This window comes from Metarhizium acridum (genome assembly GCF_019434415.1).
Source record: "Metarhizium acridum strain ARSEF 324 chromosome Unknown scaffold_269, whole genome shotgun sequence".
NCBI classification, from domain to species: domain Eukaryota; kingdom Fungi; phylum Ascomycota; class Sordariomycetes; order Hypocreales; family Clavicipitaceae; genus Metarhizium; species Metarhizium acridum.
In genome coordinates, this window is record NW_027094023.1 from 66,460 (window position 1) to 90,630 (window position 24,171).

Below are 24,171 nucleotides of genomic sequence, written 5' to 3' on the forward strand. Positions count from 1 at the left end.
TTGGAAGAGTCGGTAATGGAACGTTGCATGCTCTTGTTACAAGAGCTACAACACCATTTGGCGACCGCCGTCAGGTGCAAGCAAAAACACTGCTCAGTCTTGAGTCTATAATCATTTTATGCTATGCTAATATTTTTCTATGGCCACATTAGTACGAGATAAATAATGCCAAGTCGATTGGCGACTCATATTGCAACAGTCAATGTCCGTCCGCCTACACCGGGATATCTGAGTCTATAATATCTATTCCACAGAGTGAAACGACTTTCCAGCATATTCCGAATACCTCCTCGCAGACTGCCGGTGGAGATACTTGGCCTTCCATATCATGAGCAAGAACGAACTAGAACATCCTAGCAACAAAATCCCAGCTACGATGAAACAGTCTTGAAGACCCATGTTAGTGTACCATGGAGTAATGCCATACGAGGTAGCAAAGCCCAGAGTATTGCGAATAACTATGACAGATGTTGTAGACTCTCCGCTGATATCCTTGAAGGAGTCAACGTTATATGAAAGGGCGATGGATCCGCCAGATACGCAACTGAAGGTCTCAGGAGGCAGCCCCATCCTATGAAAAGGAACATGACGCCTGTTCCTTGAACAAAGGCCGCCGTGGAAGTTCCTGTGTCCTCTGTGATATCTGACAGTACAGAGTACTGCAGACTCGTCTGCCTGCTCCAGGAGTATAGACAAGAACCATCGCCACCACCTTGTACTTTCGCAGACGGCTCCAATTAAGCGGAACTTCGGGATTGCCACTTGGTTTAGGGACAAGTTCCGTGATCCTGACTTCTCCTGCTGCAGCACCGCGAAGGTTAACAAGATGAATTGTGCTAGACACAGCCTTGGGATGCGGAGTAGCTGATGCTATTCCCGACAGGTAATGTTGGGTACATGCAGTAGAGTTAAACGGCAAGAAAGCAACTAAAGGAATTTTAGAATAGATTTGCATGGGCGTTAGGGATGAGCGAAGCATCGACAAGTCCACCACAAGTATTTCGTCGTGCTGATAAGCAACCAGTTGGTGCCGCTCGACAGTTTGGTAGCTGCTTGATCCGGGGAGAAAGAGTACACACACACACACACACACACACACACACACATTATATATATATATGTGTGTGTGTGTATATATATTAAGTTGTTTTTGGGTTTTTTTTTTTTTTTTTTTTTTTTCCAATTTAAATGGTAGTACAAGCATCATACGTATATATATATACTATTTCTAAAGCTCCGAACATTGATTTATACAGAATACAGCGGTGGGCCCTCCGTTCGTGCGAACTACGGAATCCATACGTATCGTGTTCCGGGCATGTCGAGATATCTACCATAGCGGAACGGGAGGGAATTCAACCCAGTGACACGGACCTATTGTCACGGATTACAGTTGTCTTGGGGCTCCAATATTTTACCAATCAACAACAAGTGGCTGATCATGAAGTGCTAAAAAGCCTGAGAACCTGCAACTCATGACTCAAGCTTAGCCAGCAAGTAAAAGTTGGCAATAATTTGTTCTCTGCGTACTTGCGATACGATGAGTGTCCGTGTACACGCACACTGGGTGAAGCCTACAAGGATAGTCAATTGGGAGCTCTCTCTCAGGTATAGAATCGTATCGGCGCGGTTAAGCTGACTGGTTAATAGTTGAGCAGCATCATCCCGGCCCGCGCGGCTCATCATTCCAGGAAACCCGACGTTTGCATCACGGGAACTAGGGAACTAGGGAACTCGGGAGCGTGGGAAGTCCGCCCCTCCTTCTCATCAAGCTTGAATGGCTCTCTGGATATAAGACTGAGCAATGCTAAGTCAAGGTATTAGTTATGCCCAAGAGAAGCCTACGCGGGAACTAGTCGAAAGAGACCACGCTCTCACTCGCTATTTGTTTGTAACCACCATTGTGTCCTCAATCCCGAATGCCCTCTTAAGTTCTCCTGCTGGTTCAATGCGGTTGCAGATTGTGTGGGAATGCCGAATTCGGAACCAAAAGGGAGTTAATTCTTGCTACGTTCACAGATACTATTCCTCTAGACCTTCGCCCCCCATGAGAACCTATCAATAGCCCGCCGGTAAACGTGAGCAACGTTCCACGGGAATGTGGTCTCCTCACACCCAAGGATATTGCAATCACAGCAAAATACGATACCGTCGCACTAGCAGGGCAATTGCCTCTGAACAGTCTACGGCAACTGAGGTTATCAAGGCATTTGCCAAAAGGGCCATCATTGCTTACCAAGTCACATCACCCCCCACGGAATGGTTCATGGACGAGGCCTTGCAGCTGCCAGGGAGACGGAGGATCACTTCAAATGTGCCGGCAACACAGTTGGTCCCCTGCACGCTCCCATCAGCATCAAGGAACATGTGCCATTAGCTGGACATGAGTCCAGTGTTGGCTACTTGGACACTAGGACATACGATGTTTAGGATTGTCAAATGATGGCTATTCTGCGCGCAGCAGGAGCAGGGTTCTGCGGCAAAACGAACCAATCTCAAGCCATCATGCATCTTGAAGCCACTCTTCCATCTTTTACCCCAAACCCACACAGTATTGGGCTTTCAGCTGGCGGGTCAACTAGCGGTGAAACAGCTCTCATTGCCATGCGAGGATCAGTCCTGGGGGTTGGTACAGGTATCGGTGGGAGTATGCGCGGAGCCGGCTGGTTTCTGTGGACTATGGCTTCTAATCCACCTCGTATACTCTTCCGATGAAGGACTTTATCGCAGGTGAATCTTGGGTAGAACTGAATGTACTATGTTCAACCGGTCTAATGTGCACATCAGCAAGGGACATGGACCTTGTCATATCGGTTATTTCATTATCCACGCCGTACCTGCCGAGCCAAGACTTATCCCGATACCGTGGTCTGGACTGAACTCGACACCAACACCGAAGCCTACGGTAATGGAAAGACGGAGTGAAAACTCATTCGACTAGGTAAGTTTACTTCCCTGCTGGCGTGTGTGTGTGAAACCAGGTGTATTTTGTCTCTTTTCGGGGTGCCTCGATGATTTATCGAAGTCTCACATCCGTCTCAACTTGACTCCTAAACCATTCATCTTGCTCTAGCATGAACCACCCAAGACGGCTATATGACCCATTAGAGTTTTTCTTGAGGATGAGTCCATACTTTGGAGTAAGTTGTAAGCAATAAACGTGGCTTACACCCACTCTTTCTTCCTGGACATCAAAGTGTCCCAGGGCGGTTACATTATTTAGGAGCTCATCTGAGTCCAGTCTACCACCCGGAGCTCCAGTTCCCACTAACAACACGCTGTATTTTCCGGGTGTTAATGTTCTGACGGGCTTTTGTATCGACTTTCTGAGGCCAGTGTAGCGCAACCTGGGTGATTCTTCAAGTACTCGGGCCCCGACCACACGTCCCATGAATCGTAATTCACAGGCTGGCATGTGTAGCTTGTCCACTCCACACTCGGAATCCTCTGACCACTTATCTGGATGAAGAGATATGGGTCGAATCTTTAAATTCGACTGATCCTTATACAAGGCCACCTTGGGAGGAATAAACGACTCCTGTGATACTTCTCCTTCAACAGAAAGCCATGACCCAGATGGTGCGCGGATAATATTTTGACAAGGCCCTGTTAATGACGTAGGCTTTGGCCGCGTAGTTGGCTTCCAATTAGGTGTGACGTGGTATGTAGGCCGCCACATCAACCCTCGCACAATATCACATTCCCAGATGCCGGCCAGGTAGCGCGACTTGAGGACGGTGGCGGCTTGCTGTGCTATGGCAGCCAAAGAGGCGAAAGCATCGTGCGGATTAGAAAGCTGGCACTTGGTATACGGAAACAAAAGCCCATACCACTCTTTCAAGGCCTCATGCATTACGTGCTGCTCATTCTGAGACGGTGGTTTTATTGGTGCTAATCCCAGCAGCTTCGAACCGGCATTCCCAGTGGTCTTCAAGCCGTCCTCATACACTGATCCCGACCTGCAAGAGAACCTGAGTTGTTCTACGCCAAAAATAACGGCCCGTTGGCTGAGAAGCCTTTCTTGGAAACACCATGCCCTGGTCGAAGTCGGGCCGATCCCAGGGGATCTCTTCAGACCAACCATGATTGTCGATTTTTCTGACTCTTCTTTAGGTAATTCACAGAATATCCTATTTTGCTCTGAATTGTTCGCTATGAAGCCGTGTTTCGAGTCTGATGACCGCCCAGCTATAACGGTTAGCGCAGCGTTTCCGTAAACTACAGCCATGCGTTTCGATTCGCGCTCCCAGTCGGCCGTGTTGAACTGGATGATGCATAGAGCGTCTATCCAGACGTAATTGATACCGAGAGCGCGGGCAAGATGTATCATGTCCTCGTGCGACTTGGACAGCTTGGACTCGTTGATGCCCTGTACGAAGGAGGAGTACGTGGCGTCAGTCAGTTTTGGAGCATCAGCCGTGTTGGGACCCCAGCAGTACGACAGGGCGGCATATGGCTCAGAAATGCCACGTTCAGCAGTGGGAACGAGCCTTGGCTGTCTGTTGTTGGCGGGATCCCCAACATGGATTACTCTGGTGGGCATTTCGGATCCCCTTGTAAGTGAGCAGTGAGGGTGATGGGCGCGACATGTGGCCATCCATTGCTTTATGAGAGCGACATGGAGCTCGGGATTTTGATACGATGTGCTTCTTCGCCCCCTGATATTGTACTTGGACGGAGTGCCCGGTTCCCTGGGCAAGTCAGTGAGCTTGCCGGTTCATATATCGTCTTCGACTGTGGCACGTACTCGTACACCTCCAACACTGCTTCGATGGGCTCCGGATTCACCTCTGGCCAAAATTCTGACTTGGGGCCTCGCCTCCCGCAACTAACTGCAATGGTATCGCCAGAGGTGGGATGGCCGAATTGGTTCCCGTTCAGCCATATCGCTGGCGTCCATTCCGATCCTCCAGGGAACGGCGATTCGCCACGCAAAAGTCTATCCACGTATTTGGCTGCGTCCTTTTTGAATGCGCTCCAACAAACAAAGCAAAACTCGCATCCCCTGTCTGCACTGTCTTTCAAGGAGCGTGAATTAGGATGAAACGGCAAGTCATTTTCCCGCAGTTCTTTGGCAGTGAGTGTCCTGCAACGATGGCAATATGGCATGATGACTGACTTCAATCCGAATTCTCGTGAACATGGCGGCGGGGTAACGAAGCGGTTTAGGTGATTCCCGAGTGATTTCTTGTTGACCCGAGGGGGACCGATGGCTGCTTACCTGGGTCCTTATCACGTGTCATGAATGATATCTTACGCGAATAGGACATTTTATTGCCCCGGTTTGACCAGCTTCAGCCCTGTATAGACAGGATTCTCATGTAGCAGGGGTGGACTCCGTGATGGCATCGACTTCCCCGTCACTTTGCTGAAGACAGCGCTGCGTTGGTCATATCGCCACCAATATGATATGCGGAAACAATTGATAAGCTGCCGAAACGAACTATAAGGTCATTCGAATGATAAATACGAAATGAAACCGTGAAAACTAGCTTTCGTGTCCTTCCCGAGGGAGCTCGAATTCATCAAAAGCAACATGCGACAAGCCACCACTTGGGGACTGTATGAGAGAGGCTTCAAATCTCTGAAGCGCTGTATTCAACCAAGGGCCAGCTTGGTGCCAACATGACTTAAAGGTAGCCACTTCCTTATATGACTGTCGACTTCTATACAGTACCAGCCCGTCGAGTATGATTTACTGGCAACATCAGCCACCGCCAGAGCCCAAAATGACCGGGCGTCACTATCGTAAATATGCCCTTTAAAGTTCATGTTAAGTTGTGGCCTGTCATTCATCAAGAAGACACATTTGCGAAGAGACGGCACCGGCAATCACCATCTGCACTATATACGCAGAAATTCCCATACTGTTTAATGCCTCTCAATTGATATCGTATCAACGCCGATTCAAGTCCTGAGGTTCGTCTTTTCTCGATTCCAGAACGCTCGCAACACAAAAAGCATAATCAACATGCAAACGTCAAGAGCAATAGTCCAATTATATCCAATCAAGTATCGCGGTGCATCAACTGTCTTCCACACGCTGTACGGAACAGTTAGCCAAAATCAACATCTCGTCCTGTTATCGAGGGAACAGACTTACAACAGCGGAAGCCACGCTCCAAAAGCGTTGCCGATCGTGTTCATGCTACTGATTACGATGGCGCGCTCTTCTGCATTCGAGGCGCAGATTTCGTTGGCCCAAGCATAGATGACGGCTGCGATGCCATCGGCGGTTCCCGACAGGAAGAATGCAAAGAACTTGAGGCCGGTGGGAACGTTCCAGATGGCCAGGATGATGCTTGCAAAGATATTCAAGCCAGCTGTCACTGCAATCAAGGATACTTTTGCATCGTAAGCGTCGGACAAGATGCCGCAGACGATTGAAGATGCTATCGTCACGGCTGGCGACACTGTTGTAATGGTGTTGATGGATTCCACGCTGTATCCTTCCTCCTTCAGCCACAGCGCAAGCCCGCTGTTGGAAGAGACACCGTCTGCTTGGGAGAAGAAAAAGGCAAAGGATACGAGGATCCAAAAGTGCCAGCCCACAAGCACCGACTTCACTACTGAAAATGTCAGTGGTTTACGGGGCTCGCGGTTCTCGGCAGCCATGCGCTCCTGAGCGACTTGGATTTCTCTTGGGGTGAGGAAACATGACTTGGGCTTGTCAGGTTGACCAGGCAGTGTGAGGAAGCCCAGAATGGCAACTGGAATCGTGCAAGAGAAGCCTACGACGGTTAGCGACCGGGTCTACCAGTCTCCGGGTCACGCTTCAGACTCACAGATGATGTAGAGCCATCTCCACCCCTCGATAGAGATGCATACGCTCCGCTTTGGATGTATCCCGAACTCATGCTGCCAACCTGGCTGGCAATGAAAAACAGCGCCCCTCGACGGCTGAGTTCCGACCGTTTGTACCAGCATCCGAGATACCATTGCACCGCGGGAAAGAAGAGGCTGCCCGCGGCACCAATGAAGAAGCGGATCACGTAGAGCTGCTGAACACTGGTGACTTTGTACTGGGCCAGCGTCAGTACTCCCCAGATCAAGTCCGCCGCGGGGATGAAATAGCTGGCGGAGAAGCGCGTCATCTGTTGATAGAGGTAGTTAGTTGGAGCCTTTGCTGCCATGCGCTTGTCGGTCTTGGTCTGTACTAACGAGGAGGGTGAGAGGTATTTGCAACGTAATGAATCCGACCATGTACGTTGTGTTTAGGTAGTTGAGTTCGTTACCAAAGAGCTTCAAATCCTCCTTCATGCCGCTGACATAGGCAGCGCTGGTAGCTGACTGGTCAAGGACTTTCGCCCAGTACGCAAGAAACACAAATATCATGATCAATGCATCCAGCTTGAGAATCAGGCGCCTCTCTTCTGGCGTGTCGCTGGGCGAGAACCATTGATACCACTTCTGCCGCACCGGTAGACTGGCGACTTGTTGACTTTGCAAACTCACGTCATTCTTGCTAGTTGCGCCTTAGGCGTTGACGTGATGCAGCTTCAAGTCGCCGCCTTTCGCCGATGCTTGGCCCGCCTGTTGGTCTATTGAGTCTGACATTTCGAGGATTCAACTCGGATATAGGATGAGAATACTCGGTTGAAAGAAATCTGCGGCAAGTCGTACTTGAATCTCCAGGTTGAAGAGAAAGCTCAGGCGGGGTGCCGAGTTCGGCCATCACGCAATTGCTTCTGTAAGCCGTTGTGAAATTAGAACTCCACACGTAACCATTGCCGTGGGACCTTTTTCATTCTTCATGCCAATCAAGTATATCAATGAAGACGAAAAAGAAAAGCCAACATGGCTTTTACTCCATGTGGTTTGGTTTAGGGGATGCCGTTGATTTGGCGTTGGCCGTTCCTTGCCGGGGCTTACAGTATAGTCCCATCTAGATCCATTACACGAGGCCGCGTAATCAAATCGTACGAACACAGAAATTGACAGGTGTTGACGAGACGATTTTGGTGAGAACGGAGTCGTTGCTCCCACACAGGCGACATGGTTTGTTCCTAGCCAGGCCACGTACTCGGAACTTGCAATGTCCCGATTAGGCAATTCAAGGTGAGACGGGCAGCGGTTGGCATTTGGTAGCAGGAGGATGACAAGGAAAGCCAGGGTCGTGGCATTGTATTTTCCCCGTCACATTAATATGGGGATAGACGTCTTTGTCGCACGACACAACAAGCCCACAAGGTGAGCGCAATTCTACTCACTCTGCACAAGAAGATCCGTATCCAGTATATGGGGCGGCGATTTTTGAGACTCCATGTAACCATTCAACATCAGTCTCACTAGTTCATATCCTGAGCTACTTCTCTCGAGTATGTCGATTGCAGGGTAGGGAAATATGTCGCAAGAACTATGCACGGGGGACGCTCTCGGCCGAGACGGCTGGAAGGCATCTCCGCCCATAACCCTCATGTCACTGGAACAATGCGCTCTAACCCCCATCACCAAGATGTATGTGGGGTATCATTTTGAGATATATGGAGATTCAGCAACGTTATTTGCAGAGTAAATGACTCCTAGTAGTCAATGATGATGAAAAGCATCGCCTGCGGCATGCTTACAGGCCAATCCTCAGTGCTGTCTGCAATGTCTTATCAACATCTATGCGTGATAAGCCCGAGCGAGTTGGATCGCAATGTCCACTTTCTGCGTTAGGCTAGGGTTCATTATGAAACGCATTGCCCCAAATACAAATTGAAAAAAAAAAAAAAAAACAAGACCTGCCCATTATCCAACGTTGAGTTGTTGAGTTGACTTTGACTCATGCCAGCATCGGCCCAGCCTTCATGTGTCTACTCGTTCTTTGAGCCAAGTGAAAGCAAGTCTCTCAAGTTGGACCAAAATGGAGTCCTCACAGTCGACTTGAACGGCGTGATGGTCGTCTTGTCCAAGTCCCAAACTCCCGTTTTGTTAAACGGATCCTCACGCAGCAGCTTCCAAACGTCTTCCAGAGTGTCCAAATTGAGAACCAAGATGCTTCCCACTATGTTCAGGGGATCGCCTGCTTTCTGAGGGTGGGCGCTTAGCATGGGCCCGGCGAAAATTAATTGCCCTTGCTCACGGACGGGCTTGTAGTAAGCGATATGGGTGGGCGTATTGGCGTATCGTGTTTGGAGAACACCAGGACGGTCCTGGATCATGATGAGCCATTCATTCTTGGTAGCAGACATGTTGTTGTTTATAGATGATGAAGGAAAAACTAATTGAGTCTGTTCGCAAGGAGGCAATGTTTCTCTTTTTGGAGCTCAGATGTGATGGGTTATTGAGCCGCAATATAGTTGTGTAATGCGACTCGGTCGGCAGTTTTGTATAAATAGGCGACTGGATTGTCTCTCACCATTTGATACTGTATGCTGGCTAGCTATGCAACATCGCGATAGAGACCCCGACAGGTCGAAAAAAAAATACTCCGGCATTACTCTCAACAAACCCACTCGTTCTCCCTTGGTATGTATCTGTGTACTTTTCCTTTGAGCCGTAACGCCGCCACACGGACAAGATTATCAATCAATCCGCAACCTCAAACTTGGGAAAAACAACATCATGTTGTTCGTCTGCCTTGTCTTAATACCAGAATGTCATAAAAGTACAGGGTAAAGCCTGGTCGAATGGCCTCGAGCGCTCGGAATTTCCTGACAACCGCCCAGATTGATGTTTGCCAATGAGCAAGCCATACACAACTCAAGTGCTACGTAGAATGGGTCCGAGTTACGGAGTAAGCGATGGCATAGTACCCCTGTGACAGCCAAGAGCGGCTTGCATAAAGCGGCAAACATTCAGTTTCGCCGAGGCCCGAATAACAAAATATGGGCAGGGGCAGGGCAGAGCCACTGAATGCCCAGTTACGCCAATATAAACAACGTTTCTCCGTATGGATATTAACTTATCAATTGATTGAGACGTCTACCTGCTCTCGTCATCCACTGTCACTGTATCACGGCTATCTAATCATGTCTCTGCTCGTCTCACTGGTCCGGGTCGCAGCACCGTTGTCACCCCTTGACAAAGATCCTGAATCCAACCTTTGAGACTCGTACTGTCAAGTACGTCAAGCCAGCAGCTATGGAAAGCAATCCACAGTATAGCCACAAGGCGTGCCAGTTGAGCCAGTCGGAGGAGTGCAAGACTCTCCCTGCAGCTGGTGCTCCAGCAAGGTATCCCAGCCCGGCCAAACTGTAGCCCATGCCTATGCGAGTCCCAATGTTCCTCTTGTCCTGCGTCAGGCTGGCAAAGCACACTGGAGGCATGGCAATGAAGACGCCACTGAAGAACCCCAGCCAAATAGCAATCACGATGGCGCCCGCCAGGGAGTGAACCGCCATAGTGCACAAAGACAAGAGTCCCGTAATGAGGGAACACGGGAAAATAACGTTGAGTGGGCCAAAATGGTCCGACGCGAAATTCGGAATAATGCGGCCCAAGAATGATGCTGCGTTGAGAATGGCGACCATGTAGAACGACATGTCGTGAGACGCGAGCTTGCTGCTTTCCGCGAAGAAGGATATGTAAGAGTTGATGGTAGATAGACTCGCCGAGGCAAAAAAGGTGCCGACCACGAAGATCAAGTATGGCATGTCGGTAAACGCAGACCGATCAACGAAACCCCGACGTTTTGACGAAGGGGCGCGGATTCTCATGCCAACCATGGGCACTACCAGAATCCCCAGAGCAATGAAGCCCAGAACGCGCACCATCCAGCTGAAGCCGAGTTGCTCCAGCAGCTTCGACGCGACGACGGAGTAAACGACGGCGCCGATGGCAGACCCCGAGGACGCGATGCCGATTGCCAGGCCCAACTTGGACGTGAAATAGCCGGGCAGAATCGACACGGCGCAGACAAACAGGCAGCCCGCGCCGATGCCGATGCAAAATCCCTCGGCGAGCAAGACCTGGGCGTACGTCTTGCAAAAGCTGAGTGCTACATGGCCGAGAACGACTCCAAAGCTTCCCAGCAAAATGAGCAGGCGAAGATATCCCCGATCGTAGACGGGGCCAGCCCAGAATCCCGTCATCATGGCCAAGCAGTACTGTATGGCTCCAATCCAGGAAATGTTCGACGATGAAGCGGTGAAAATGTCCCCAGACTCGTAATGCGTCTGGAAAACGCCAAACGTGCTGAGAATTCCCCAGGAGTTGAAGAAGAGAGCGAAACTGCAGGCAACATGAAACCATGCTACCAGGCCTTCGTCTGGAGGCGGCCCCCTATTTTCTTGGGGTTTCTCGGCCGCATCTGTCGGGATTTCCTGTACAATATTGCTGTCTTCTGATACAGGTCGGGCATCAGTATCGAGTAGCGAGGACGGTTCCGGGCTGGGAACCTCTGACTTGGTGATTGTTGGCGTCTGCATGGTGTCGGCCGAGGTGATTGAGCATCAAAACGCAACCCCAACAAGAAGAAGTAGAAGATGAGCGGGCCCATGTTGCCGATTCCTTTCATATGTGCTCATTACATAATGGTAACGAAAGCAGGTTGCGTCCCGCGTTTAGTACTGGTTTCCATAGTTCGGTGTCTCTGGGCCAGCCGAGACGGATTGATTAGATTGATAGAGACCAAACTCATCTCGCGCTCATGGCAAAGGCCGAGACACCGACGTCTCATCCAACCAGCCCTGGTATGCAGGGGGCATGTCCCACAAGGCTGCGGGAGGAGTTGCATCGGATGGGGTTGTCAGGTAACCCTGCCGAAATTAATCTCAAGTTCCAGAGGCTTGCTCCGATGTGCCCACTCCATGTCCTTGAGCAGGACAGACAAGTCCTCGGAGCCTCTCATTCTCCGAGGCTGTCCAGCCATGTAGTCTCCTTGATTCAGCCAAATCGTGCCGTGTCTGCAAGTAAGGTACTCACAATGGCCAATACTGAATCAAGAATTCGTAAAGAACATGTCTTTTGGTTCGGGTAAGACGGCTGCCAAGGCGGAAACGTATGCACATGTATTGATGATGGAACATGATAGTGCAGTTGGAAGTGGTATAGTTCCCATTCAGTCTCTACTGTAAAGACAAAGCGAGTACACATGTAGACAGCTATGCTATGAAGCTTGAATAACAAGAAGTTTCTAGTCGATACAATCTAGTCATCTAACTGAAAATACAAACGGGCCGAGAAAGCAGCAGTGAATACCCCCCGTCCAACTATCATCTCAAAAACCCAACTTTCTGCCAATTGCTCACGTAGGATCCCAGCAGTGCTTCAGTGACAGGACCCAAACTTCTCAAAGTAACGGAATGCTCGCAGGCTTTGTCAGTACCCAGGACCATGGCACCACACGACATGTGCACGAAATCGTGCTCAAAGAAGTCGGCCAACATGGAGGCCGGGTTTTCTTCATCAGGCCCGTTGCTTTTCTTGGCATTGATTCGCACCACATTAATCCAGTCCGCAAATGGGATAATCTTGTCGTCCGGGATATTGAGAGTCCTTCCCAACATGGTAATCATCTCGGACCAGGATTGTCTCTTGGGGTTGTCAATGTGATACACAGGGTGAGCTTGCACATTGTCCGGTAGGGTCAAGATGTCCACTGCAGTTCCAGCTACCGCATCAACTGGAGCCCAAGCGAGATGGCCAGGGAGGTTAGGAAGAACCCCCAGCGTCTGTGAAGACTTGATGAGGAAAGGCACATGCTCCATGGAATTCCAGTATCCTGAGCTGCTAGAGCCAGCGATTTGCCCTGGCCGGACAACTGTAACGCGGAAGCGCTCTGGGAACAAGTGTAGCGTTTGATCCAACAGTTTCTCGCAGGTGTGTTTGGCGTCGCCGTATCCAATGGGTAGAACAGAGTCAATAGTCATGCGCTCCTCGGGAACCGTCGCCTCTCCTGACCATACAGGCCAGTGACCGACGGCGGCTACCGAAGAGACAAGTTGAAACGAGACCTTTTCCGTCGACTTGTTGCGCAGTGAAATATCCCGAGCCAGGTGAATCATGTTTTTCATGATGCGGAGCTGTGGTTCGAATCGTTTGAGCGGCCACTTGGTATTCATCAGCCAGGCATTGTGAATGATATGACTGACCGACGTGGTCAAGCTGTGGTAATCAGTCTCAGAAAGACCCAGAAACTGCTTTGATAAGTCCGTCTCGTATACCCTCAACTTCTCCAGGGCTTCCCCGGGCAGGTTGAGACCCTTGTCAAGCATGCTTTGCTTTTGGCGCAGCATAGCATCCACCTTGCTTCTCCTATTCAGACAAACAACTTCCCTTACATCCAAACGCGAAGCCAAGTTGGCAACAATATGCGCACCTAGACTTCCCGTTCCACCAGTGATGAGAACACGCTTTCCATCCCCTCGCCTCATCCTTCCACCTTCTCCTCCACTCAGCGCAGCCCCAACATCAAGGGACTCGATGAAGCCCTTGGAGAGGTCCTCCACATACTCTCTAACGGCTGCTCCTCGAAACTCGCAGTCAGCTGAAGGGCTCTTGGTACATGGCGGAGGAGTTGGTAGTGATGCGCACCTATTACTTCTGGAGGCTGAGGCGATGATGAGCCTCTCGAGCTTGTTCTCGGGTCGGGCGCCATCAGTCCAGTCGACAACCCCATAACCAACTGATTGCAGGTCTCTCTCCCACTGTCTCTCATCTTGCACGACATACTCCCGGCCGTCGTCAAACAGCCACCAGCCCTCGAAGAGCCCAAAGACAAGGTCCATCCACCACACGCGACCCGTCATTTCAACCAAGAGGAGCATGCCGTCCTCTCGCAGTGCCTTGCGAATGTTTCCTGTCGACGTCTTCAGATTGGGCGTGGCATGGACCGCGTTGCTTGCAATGATCAGATGCTGCGTGCCAATTAAGTCTTCCGGAGGAGGGTTGCTAATGTCGTGTTGGCGGAACTTCATAAATGGATAGTCCTTGAAGGTTTTGCGTGCCGCCGCCACGAACGAAGGAGCCAAGTCTGTGAAAGTATACTCGACCGGCAGGTTGACTTCAGCAAGGATCGGCAAGAGAAGCTTCGTGGTGCCTCCTGTTCCTGCTCCCATCTCCAGGATCTTGAGAGGGCCGCCACTCACGGCTTTCAGTTCCTCCGCGAGACGACGCACAAAGTCTTGGAGTTGTCGGTAAAGCAGCTTGTGCAGGGGCCACTCGGCGTAGAATCGGGAAACCAAATCACGACCTTCGGTGCAGCCGAAGATGAGCTTGATGCCGTTGGTCTTCTCTCGCAAGACATCGGCCAAGCGGGAGCCCGCATAGTATGTAAGCTTGTCAGCTACATGCTGATCAGGGAACCGGGATAGGAGGCTTTCGAAAATCTCCTGGCTGGATTGAACGGGGCATGGTGTACCTGTTCGAGTGATTCGGTCTCCATCCACCGTAACAAGCTTGCCTTCTTTCTCCAGCATGGCGTACAAGGCATCTACTAACCGTGAATGCTCGGCCGGGTGTGGCACGCGGGTGATGGAAGAACCAGCAGGAGCATTCCTGACACTGTATCCCAAGTCATCCAGTGCATCAAGTGTCAACGATATACAAAGCTCGGTCTGCATAGGTTCAGCGACTGTGGCGTAATTCTCCTGGCCATGCTCCACGATACGGTCATCAGTCTTCTCCTTTACCGCGGTAAATGTCTGCATAACCAGTTCATGTGACAGCTTCAGGTCGAATGGAACTTCTGGTTCAGACAGAGCTGGAGTGCTGACTCCAGTCTGAAATCCAGAGCACTCAGAGTTGCTTCGGTCACCGAATTCGCTTGTGCTGCTGGAAGCAATTTGTTCATTGCCTCCCTCATCCCCGGCATCTTGCTCCACGGATTCTCCTAGGAGCTCCGCGACCACCTTGAGCAAGCCCGGGAAGTCGGTAATTTCCATCAGTGTAGCCTCGGGGATATTGATCTTGAAAGCAGAGTCCACCTCATGAGCCAGCTCCATACCCAACAACGAGTCGATGCCGAGATCTGCCAGAGCACTGTCGGCTTGGATCTCGCCTTCTTCAACGCCTGAAAGTTCCGATATAATTTTCCTGAGCTGCGAAGCAATTCCTGAACTTGCAGATTTTTTGGCTGCTTTGGGGGAGGTAACCGGCTCTTGAGTCTTGATCACTGATGCAGGTCCATCCACTTGGCGAGCATTGTCAATGTTTGTCGCCGGAATAGGACCCGACGTTGCGGGAGATTGCTCCTTTCTAGCTGTCGCAGACAAAAGACCCGGCGTTAATCTTGAGAGTACTTTGCTCATAGACGCCCTTGAAACCTTGACGTAGCTTATTCCAGTAATGACTTCGACCAGGTCATTAGTCTTTGCATCAAATGCGAAAATGTCTGATAGGATTGCTTTCTCCGACGGGTAGTGGTGTACAGCGAGCACATTAAGAGCCGCAGGACGTCCGGACTTGTCCTTGTTACCAGACTGACTTGGGTTGCGGAACCAGTGTTCCATGCCATTACAAACATACATATCAGCTGAGCTGCAGTCTGTCATACAGTTTGCCCATATACCTGCGACCTGGCATAAGCAGTCGGCCAGATGGGCATCCAACCATGTTGTTGCGTCGTGTTGTCGAACGACGTGTGCAGCAGACTGATTACCACGACTAACAAGCTTTTGCACGCCGCGATAATCGTCTGTGTAGTTGACAATCTCGGCAAATATCTTGTAAATACTTCTGTTGAGAAGCACTTCCTCGACATCTCCGCTGTTTAACAATTCAAGACACTGTCGGCTGCCGACCAGACGCTGAAGTCGAGAAAACTCCAAATCGGCTGATGAATCGTCGGTTGGGACGAATCTAAGTGTACCGGTTGTGTGAACCGACAAGCCCTTGTCGGTCTTTGACGATGCCTCGGTGCTGACAATGCTGAACTTCCAGAGTGAACGACCATCGCCTGCAGTCTCCTTGAAGTCAATCCACAGAGTACGGCTGGCATCCACGCACACAGGCAATTGGCATTGGACGTTGTGAAGCTGTGGCTGCAATTGTTCGGATGCCAGCTCTTGATTCAAGCTGCGAATAGCCTCGATGACAAAGTCAAGCTGTACGGTGGCCGGACAAATGGCTGCTGTCTCTGCAAAAACATGGCCTGAAACTAGTCTCTCATATTGCTTCGACGAGGTATTGATACGGAATCGCCCTGCTTGTTTCTTGTTGTCCGTGTAGCCAGCAAACTGGAAGAGGCTGCTCTCATTTTCGTCAGGCTTGTTGCTCTGAGGAACTTCCAAGATGGCCTTCTGGGGGGCTTTCAGCTCCATCCAGTGTTTTGCTTGCTCAAACTGATAGGGCGGTAGGAGAAGAGGCTCGTGAGAGAGAACAGCAGAGCCGTGATGGGACCAGAAACCAATATCAAGGCCCTCCTTCCAGAGGCTCAAAGTGCAGTCAACCAGGTTGTTCCACGCTGTACCTGGCTCACCAGTAATGTTTACGCCCTGGAAATGTAAATCGCCACTGTTCCCCAGAGCACGGGCCGCCATATTCGTGACTGTAGAGTTTGATCCGGCTTCCAAGAACACACAGGATGGATGTCTGCTGGTTATCCTCTTCAACGCCCGATCGAAGAATACAGGAGAGCGGAGATGCTTGGCGAAGAAGCTCGAAGTCACTTCTTCCAATGGCTGCTCAGTCGCATGTTCCAGCGGAATTGTAGGCTTCTGGAACGCAAGGCCGAGTCCACACTCGTTCAGCTGAGCGTCAATGTTATCGACAAGACTGCAGTGGAATGAGTTTGTCACGTTCAGCCTCTTCGACCTGATTGTCTTTGGGGGCTCAGACTCCAGGACCTTAGCAACTGCATCAATGGACTCGACTGATCCAGCTAATGTGAAGCTTCTAGGTCCGTTATAACAGGCAATCGACGCCGGGTCTGAGTTGCTCGATCCAAGAGACATGGCAGCCTTTTGAAGCACGTCTTGGACCTTCTCCAGATCAGCCTCGATTGCCATCATGGCGCCCTTCTCAGCACCCCAGAAGTCTCGTACCAGGGTAGCTCTCTTTATCACAGCCTTGAGACAGTCCTCCATAGTCAGAATACCAGACACGCACAATGCTGTCAGCTCGCCAAAGCTGTGTCCCACCAGTGCAACAGGTTTAACCCCAGAATCGATCCAGCACTTGGCGCTTGCATACTGAATGGCGAAGAGTATTGTCTGTAGCTTCACTGTGTCCTTTACTGGTTCGCGGTGGAAGATGTCGGGGAATATGGTTCCTGCACCTAGTCTCTTTGCAGCAGTATCTACTGCATCCAAATGCTGGCGCAGAATCTTGACTCTGTCATATAGTTCCTTGTCCAATCCAACAAAGGTAGATATCTGACCGCCGAAGCAGAGCACCACTGGTCGTTCTGGCTTTGAAGCGCTCGTAGAGAAGCCACCTTTATTATCGGCAATGGAGCTCAAAGCATGTGATAATTCAACGAGCGACTTGGCACTAAATATTGAGTTTCGCGCAAGTGTCCAGTTGGTCTTGCGGGCCAGATTGAAGGAGACGTCCCTCAAAGTCAGCTCGGGATCACGAGATGATCCTTTGCGATTGCTAATGTACTTCAATAGTGCTGTTGCATAACGTCGTACACTAGAATCATCTAATCCGCACAGCCAAAACGGATACTTCTTGTCGCTCGACTCGTGCTGCGCTGGCCTGGGAAGCTTTGAAGGGCCTTGAGTCAACACCATGGAAGCATTGGAGCCGGAAGCACCGTAGTTGTTAATGAGTGCAGCCTTAAACTCGGCGTTCCAAGGCCTAAGGGAAGTGGGAATGACGATTTTGTCAGAGGGCTGGGCTTTGATGTTTGGGTTGATGGTCTCAAAGCTTGCTTGCGGTGGTATGTAACCCTTGTTCATCATCAGAAGTACCTTGATCAACGACAAAACTCCAGACACTGGCTCCGTATGTCCAATGAATCCCTTGACAGATCCCAGAACTAGAGAACTGCTCCTGTTGGTGCCTCCGAGAACCTGTCGAACGCTCTCATATTCCGCTGGATCACCGACAGCTGTCCCAGTACCATGCGCTTCCACCACAGTGATTGCTTCGGGTTCAAGATTTGCCTTGGTAGATACATTTCTGAATAAATCAGACAAGGAGGGTGAATTTGGGACGAAGATGGGTGTACAGTTTCGGTTCTGTTGCACGCCCGTTGCTGCAATGACTCCAAGAACTTGATCTCCGTCAGCAATAGCAACAGAAAGCTTCTTCAGGAAGATTGCTCCGATGCCGTCCCCTCGGCAATAGCCATCCGCCTTTGAGTCAAATGGCTTGCATTGTCCTGTGGTGCTCAAAAATGAAGCGCCAGCCAAATTTTGGAACCGATACGGACTCGTCATGACATGCGTGCCTCCAGCCAGAGCAGCACTACACTCTCCGCTCAGAATAGCTCGGCACGCCTGATGGATAGCAACAGCAGATGATGAACATGCCGTATCAACGACAAATGCCGGTCCTGTCCAGCCGAAATAGTGACTGATCTTTCCGGCCGCGAAGCCTTCCAAGTTGCCAGTGGCACAAAAGGCGTTGGCCGGATAACAGGCAATGTTGTTCTCGTAGTCGGTTCCACAAAGACCAATGTAGCAACCCACTTCTCGTGAGCTATCGTCTTGTTCTTTATGGAAGTATCCAGACTGTTCAACGGCCTGGTATGCCACTTGAAGGAGTTGTCGTTGTTGCGGATCTGTCGTCGCGGCTTCGCGGGGGCTGGTCTTGAAGAACTTATTGTCGAACTCATCATGTCCGCGAATAAAGTTTCCAAACCACTTTCTCTTTGCGTCCATGTCTCTGAAAGCAGTCTCAAAGGTGAACCTGTCCGATGGAACTTCTTTGTGCTGCGATTTACCGGAAGAGAGCACTTCCCAGAACTCTTCTAGATCATCCGCCCCGGCGACTTTGCATGACATTCCCACAACAGCAATGTCGGTGTCAGGATATACGCCTCCAGACCTGTCCTGGCGGATGCTTTTGACCGGCGCGTTCCTAGACTCAGACACATGAATGCAGCGCGCGCTTAGTGATGGTGATAGGGAAGGCGGCAGTGGTCGCTCCGGTCCAAAAGCTACTACAGTTGCTTTCTCATCTTGTGAGAGCACCTCTGATTCCAAGGTCTTCACAGTCTTGTACCAATTAGGCGGCTCCAAGATTATTGATCTTAGAACATGGTGATGAAGTGGTCCGGATGTAAAATATTGACCTCCAGTATTGGATCGCGATTTCATCGCGAGGTCAGAACAGTCGCGGAACTGGAATTCGGGGCGGTCGTCGCAGAGTTGAAGAAGGGCGTTCAGTGCTTCCGCATGCTCTTTGGAATGATATCGACCACGCAAACCTATCTCCGAAGCTGGCAATCCTGCTGATCTCATGTTTTGCTGCACTTGAGCCATCGCCGCCAACGACGTAGTAACCGTGGCGCGGTTGTAGTCGTAGTTGACAGAGATGTATGTCTAGTATTGTCAGCATTTGCCTCTTTTCAGATGGAAATTACCTGCTCCAACCGTATGAAGATGGGAGCACTTACATCATCTCGGCTGTCTATGATCTTGCAGAGGTCGCTCAGTTTGGAGTCGGAATTCCATTCTGTGCCGAGGCACCTGGTGGGCTGTGGCGACAGAGCTGATGCTTTGGCATCCATATCAGCAATTGCGCCAACTGCAACGGCCAGCCGAATTGCAGATGCACCATATCTCTCGAAATCTGAGCGAGACTTGGAACTGGACACGGCCGCCGCGCTGAGCAGCCCCGTGCAAAATCCCAGCGTTTCGCCGTTCGCGGTAGCCCGTGATATCCAGTCAGCTTCGCCGTCCTGGGAAGTGTACGCTTTTTTGTTGAAGCCGATATACTGAATAAGTTGGTCGATGGTTGCCAGTGGAACTAGAAGTTTATTTGGTAATGGGTACGAGGTAGTCAGCGCAACGCCAGAGTTGAAAGCATTCTTGAGGTCAACGAGCTGCATGTAGCCTTGGACGACCCGTTCTCCGGGAACACCGAGAGCCGCAGAGATTGATTGCCATACTTCCGGTAGCTCTGATACAACCTTCGGAATCCATGAAACACTATCATCACCGCGAACAGTGTTTTGGATCCGATGAAACTCCGAATGATCGAATGACAACGGCAAAGATCCAAAAAGGAATACATTTAAAGCCCCATTTGGACTGGCTAATCTCGGATCGGAATGCATTTGAAGTAGCAATCGGAGTCTGAAGGACTAGAAAGACTAGGCAGGTGGAGATCTTTGACAGTTGAAGTTCAGTTGTTCAAGCACATGTATCTCTGTTAGTCGCCTCAATGTTGAAGAGAGAAGGACCTAAAAGTTGAAGTATGTTTATGTGGTGTGAGAAAACATGGAATATAACACAATGCGAACGGCTGTTCATATATGGTTCGTCTATCTGATGGGGAATGCCTTACTTCATCTTAGAAAGGGAGGCTTGAGTAGCCGATCTAACTCCATAAACTTCCTGTGATTCCAGACGGCGAATAGTAACCTCCTGCTGACTGGGAAGAAACTACTGACCCGAGACCAGGCAAAGAAAGAAATGCCAGGGTTGTCAGACGGGCATGGAGTTGGAATGGATGATTCGCATTCGGTGGAACGATTATGTCCATGAGCAGAGAGTCTGATACCAAGGTCAACGAATTTGCCTCCTATCGCGACAAGAAATGTGTCAACGGGCCAATGTAGCCAAGAAGTCCCACCGAGGCTGACTGGGGAGCCATGCGGCCCGAAACTGCATATTGGAGAAACTCCGAGGCATAAGGGATCAAAATGATGCGTCACCCTGTTCCCTGGCCAATAGAATACTCAGAGATCATGAGAGATTTACCGTTAGGATCTAAACAACCATTTTTTTTGTTTCGATACTCGGCCCCTTCACTTACTCCGATGGGCCCTGCAATACACTCGGTTGTTTAGGAAGAGAGCCCCAGGAAGGGTGTGAGATCGATACAGATACCCCGATCAAATAATCAGATTAGATTCGGGATCTTGGCAATCATCCTCTCGGACTAACCAATTCTGAACACTATTTGGCAATCATGGCACCACCAGCCAAGCTGACGTTTGGATTACTCAAAATAAAGGCTCGTAAAGGCCATGTAAGTGTGATACTAACTCACTTGCATACTGACCCTGATCCACCAATCTTTACTTCCTGGATATTCGTCGGTCACAAGGATGTCGCAGTCAGCAGCAGAAGATAGCCCGCTTGAGGTTGCCATTGTAGGGTGTGGCATCGTGGGCCTCATCACTGCTGCAGGTCTTGCAAGGCGTCGAATCAAGGTCAGGATTTTCGAGCAGGGACAAGGCTTACGGGAACTGGGAACAGGAATCGCGTTCAATCCCGCTGCTCAAGGATGTCTAGAGATGATTGACCCGGAAGTGACGATGGCCTTGAGGATGGGTGGTGCTGTAGGCCTTTCCGCTGCCAACGAGGACGATCCTCACGACTGCCTCCGATGGATTGATGGCTACAATCAAAGAGACAAAAGTGATCCCTACTATCAGAAATATTACTTGAAAACGAATGCGGGATATCGAGGAATCCAAGGCATTCGTAGAGACCATCTTCTTGAACAACTAATCCGAGTCTTGCCATCCGACACTGTGGTTTTCAAGAAGCGCCTAGAAGATGTCGTCGAACGCGGAGGCAATGAAAAAATTGTGCTCAAGTTCGCAGATGGCACGGTGGCTGAAGCTGACGCTGGTGAGTAAACAGCTTTTCTTGCAGGGGAATTCTTGACGCAGCATATGTTGTCCGTGAAAGTGTCTAACTTCGAGTACAGTCATTGGGTGCGATGGAATCAAATCCAAGACGAGGAATATAGTTCTAGGCCCCGACAGTACCGCTGGCAAGCCGACTTATACTCATGTCAACTCATATCCTACCGTTATCCCAATGGAGAAAGCCGTATCAGCACTGGGAGAGCGCAAGGCAAGGGCTTTTCACAATCACTTGGGCCCTGATGCAAACATCCTTCACTACCCCGTGGCACATGGCACTTTGTGTAATGTCACCGTCTTTGTTCGAAACGACGAGGAATGGCCAGAGGATAAACCGACGGCGCTTATCGGCCAGCGTGCTGATATTGAACATCGCTTCAGGGATTGGAACCCGGCAATTCGAGATCTCATCAGCCTCCTGCCGGAGACGCTCCCTACATGGGCAGTCTTCGACTTGTGGGACTACCCTCTTCCGTTCTACAACAAAGGGCGGATATGTGTTGCTGGAGACGCAGCGCATGCTAGCAGCCCGCATCATGGTGCTGGTGCTGGCATGGGGGTAGAGGATGCACTTGTCCTTTCAGTTCTGATGGCTGATGCCTCGATGAAACTCCGAAAGGGACAATTGTCAAAAAGCCAGGTCATTTCCTCCGCGTTTGCCGTGTACAACGACACCAGGAGAACTCGCAGCCAGTGGCTTGTGCAGAGCAGTCGCCGAATCTGTGATTTGCACCAGCAGAAAGAATGGGCAGACCCAACAAAGTGGCTCAAGGCGGAATCGACACTGGAGGAACTCAAAGACCGAACTTATAAGATATGGAATTATGACTTCCGTCAAATGGTTTCCGAGGCTGCTGAGAGCTACGGCATGCGTATCAGTCGACTTGAACAACAATCTTCTGCCACAAATGGCGAAGTCAGGCCAAGTTCTCTCGCCAATGGCAATGTCCTGGAACCAATCGCCAAGACAAAAACGCTGGTTAATGGCATCGGCGACTCGAAAACGCCCTCGATCGAGAAACACACCGAGCTATTGGCTGGACCTAACCAAGGCTACACCACAAATGTGATGGTCTCTTAAGCAGTCAGGGAAACACGCTGGTTATACCATGGCACAAAAGCATGACTTGTGAAGTTGACCGATGAATGGTGGAACGGAGTTGACGGGCTTTTTGGATGGCGTTTGTACTGAGTTTGTAGCTGTAGTTTTGTTCAATAAATCGCGATTAATATGCGTTGTAAGGCGCCGTTCAGTTAGTATTGTACTCCATACTTGTGTTCTGGAGACAGCTACGAGTCCAGTATTAGCCATCTATATCTTTAGATTAGCTGGAGTATGCGACATTTACTTCTTCAGGAAAAGGCCCAAGTTTGACACAAACCGCTCATACTACCTCAATGCCAGGACTGAAATCCACCACTGCGAACAATTAAAATCTGCTATATATTAAGTGGCTCGTCCACTTAGTCGCTGACGGGTAGCTCAAGGTTACGTTGCTGGTCGAAATTGTGTGCCGAAGCATTCAGGCCACGTATGTAATAAACATCACCCCTGCAATTTAGTGGGCTCGTTGTAATCTCACTAAATACGATATCCGCCCTTTGTGGAGGTCATATATCGTGAACGACAGGAGCAAGCTCAAGGCGTGCCACATCTCACACAATGATTATATCACGGAAACAACTAATTCGCATGACAGAGGGTAGCAACAAGGAACAACGACATGGCGGATAAGGAGAGTGGTATAAACATTCCCTCCTCGTTCAAATTTCCCTGTGAATCACATTTTTATGGGGAATATCGTCCCGTGGAGCAAATATTGTCACCCTAAATTAACCGAGTGTAACTCTACTCCGCAGGTAGGAGATATCCCTAAGACTAATCTTAATCGTAGCTAATTCTCACTCCAGCGATGAAACATGAATTTTAGATTCATCTCGACTTTCCTTCCTTTCAAGTGGAAAGAAGTGAAGACATCTCGATCAGAAGCAATCCGTAGGGACGTTTCGGGAAGGAAATGAATGTGTAATTGTGCCCGGCCTCTGTATACTTGCAGGTATCAGAGACGATTCTTGCCACCAAGGATGCATGTCGGGGATCCTGACACGTCACAAAGCGGCAGCTTGGCATAAAACCTTCACCCACAACAGGCCCACAAGGATACCTTGGCTACGGCATCTCACAGCCTGCTTTATAACAGTGACTTGGATTGCCATTACCCGTAACAGAAGCAGGCTGTATATCCATTATCGTCGGCCCCGAAAGGGTATTTCGCAACTTTCCGGGCCTGCCGGTCGTATGGTCGTACAATCCAACCCCTGTAAGTTTAGCCATGAGTGACCTGACAAGGAAGTTAGTAGGGGTTATTTACAGGGACACTCTGTTAACAAGAGCCGGGCTCTTTTTATTTATACGAGTGGCTGTGAACTATAATATAGGTTAAATGATAGGGGAGTAGTGGCTCTTGTAATAGTGATCAATATCTTATTGGCTTTAACCCCCCTTGCTATGTCACACCCTGGCTAAACAT

The 24,171-nt window shown here is 50.1% G+C and overlaps 6 protein-coding genes across 6 annotated transcripts; 1 reads left to right on the forward strand and 5 right to left on the reverse strand.

Annotated features, from left to right (window-relative positions):
* Positions 1–2,568: 2,568 nt before the first annotated feature.
* J3458_012643 (uncharacterized protein) lies at positions 2,569–5,109 on the reverse strand (the record flags this gene model as incomplete). Its single annotated transcript, XM_066120076.1, has 3 exons — positions 2,569–2,771; positions 2,838–4,691; positions 4,748–5,109. The coding sequence occupies 2 exons, from the start codon at positions 5,107–5,109 to the stop codon at positions 3,017–3,019; spliced, it is 2,037 nt and encodes a 678-aa protein (XP_065974898.1). The 3' UTR covers positions 2,569–2,771; positions 2,838–3,016.
* A 672-nt stretch (positions 5,110–5,781) lies between these two features.
* On the reverse strand, positions 5,782–7,335 carry J3458_012644 (uncharacterized protein; the record flags this gene model as incomplete). The annotated part of the gene is made up of 4 exons (XM_066120077.1): positions 5,782–6,043; positions 6,104–6,731; positions 6,782–7,094; positions 7,162–7,335. 4 exons carry the CDS (start codon positions 7,333–7,335, stop codon positions 5,908–5,910), a joined length of 1,251 nt encoding a protein of 416 aa, XP_065974899.1. The 3' UTR covers positions 5,782–5,907.
* A 1,463-nt stretch (positions 7,336–8,798) lies between these two features.
* On the reverse strand, positions 8,799–9,176 carry J3458_012645 (uncharacterized protein; the record flags this gene model as incomplete). The annotated part of the gene is made up of 1 exon (XM_007812698.1): positions 8,799–9,176. One exon carries the CDS (start codon positions 9,174–9,176, stop codon positions 8,799–8,801), a length of 378 nt encoding a protein of 125 aa, XP_007810889.1.
* Positions 9,177–9,821: 645 nt separating this feature from the next.
* J3458_012646 (uncharacterized protein) lies at positions 9,822–11,354 on the reverse strand (the record flags this gene model as incomplete). The annotated part of the gene is made up of 1 exon (XM_007812699.2): positions 9,822–11,354. The coding sequence occupies one exon, from the start codon at positions 11,352–11,354 to the stop codon at positions 9,999–10,001; it is 1,356 nt and encodes a 451-aa protein (XP_007810890.1). The 3' UTR covers positions 9,822–9,998.
* Positions 11,355–12,126: 772 nt separating this feature from the next.
* J3458_012647 (Type I Iterative PKS) lies at positions 12,127–19,870 on the reverse strand (the record flags this gene model as incomplete). The annotated part of the gene is made up of 2 exons (XM_007812700.2): positions 12,127–19,361; positions 19,436–19,870. The coding sequence occupies 2 exons, from the start codon at positions 19,868–19,870 to the stop codon at positions 12,141–12,143; spliced, it is 7,656 nt and encodes a 2,551-aa protein (XP_007810891.2). The 3' UTR covers positions 12,127–12,140.
* Positions 19,871–21,094: 1,224 nt separating this feature from the next.
* Positions 21,095–22,721, forward strand: J3458_012648 (uncharacterized protein; the record flags this gene model as incomplete). Its single annotated transcript, XM_007812701.1, has 2 exons — positions 21,095–21,623; positions 21,703–22,721. The coding sequence occupies 2 exons, from the start codon at positions 21,095–21,097 to the stop codon at positions 22,719–22,721; spliced, it is 1,548 nt and encodes a 515-aa protein (XP_007810892.1).
* Positions 22,722–24,171: the final 1,450 nt, after the last annotated feature.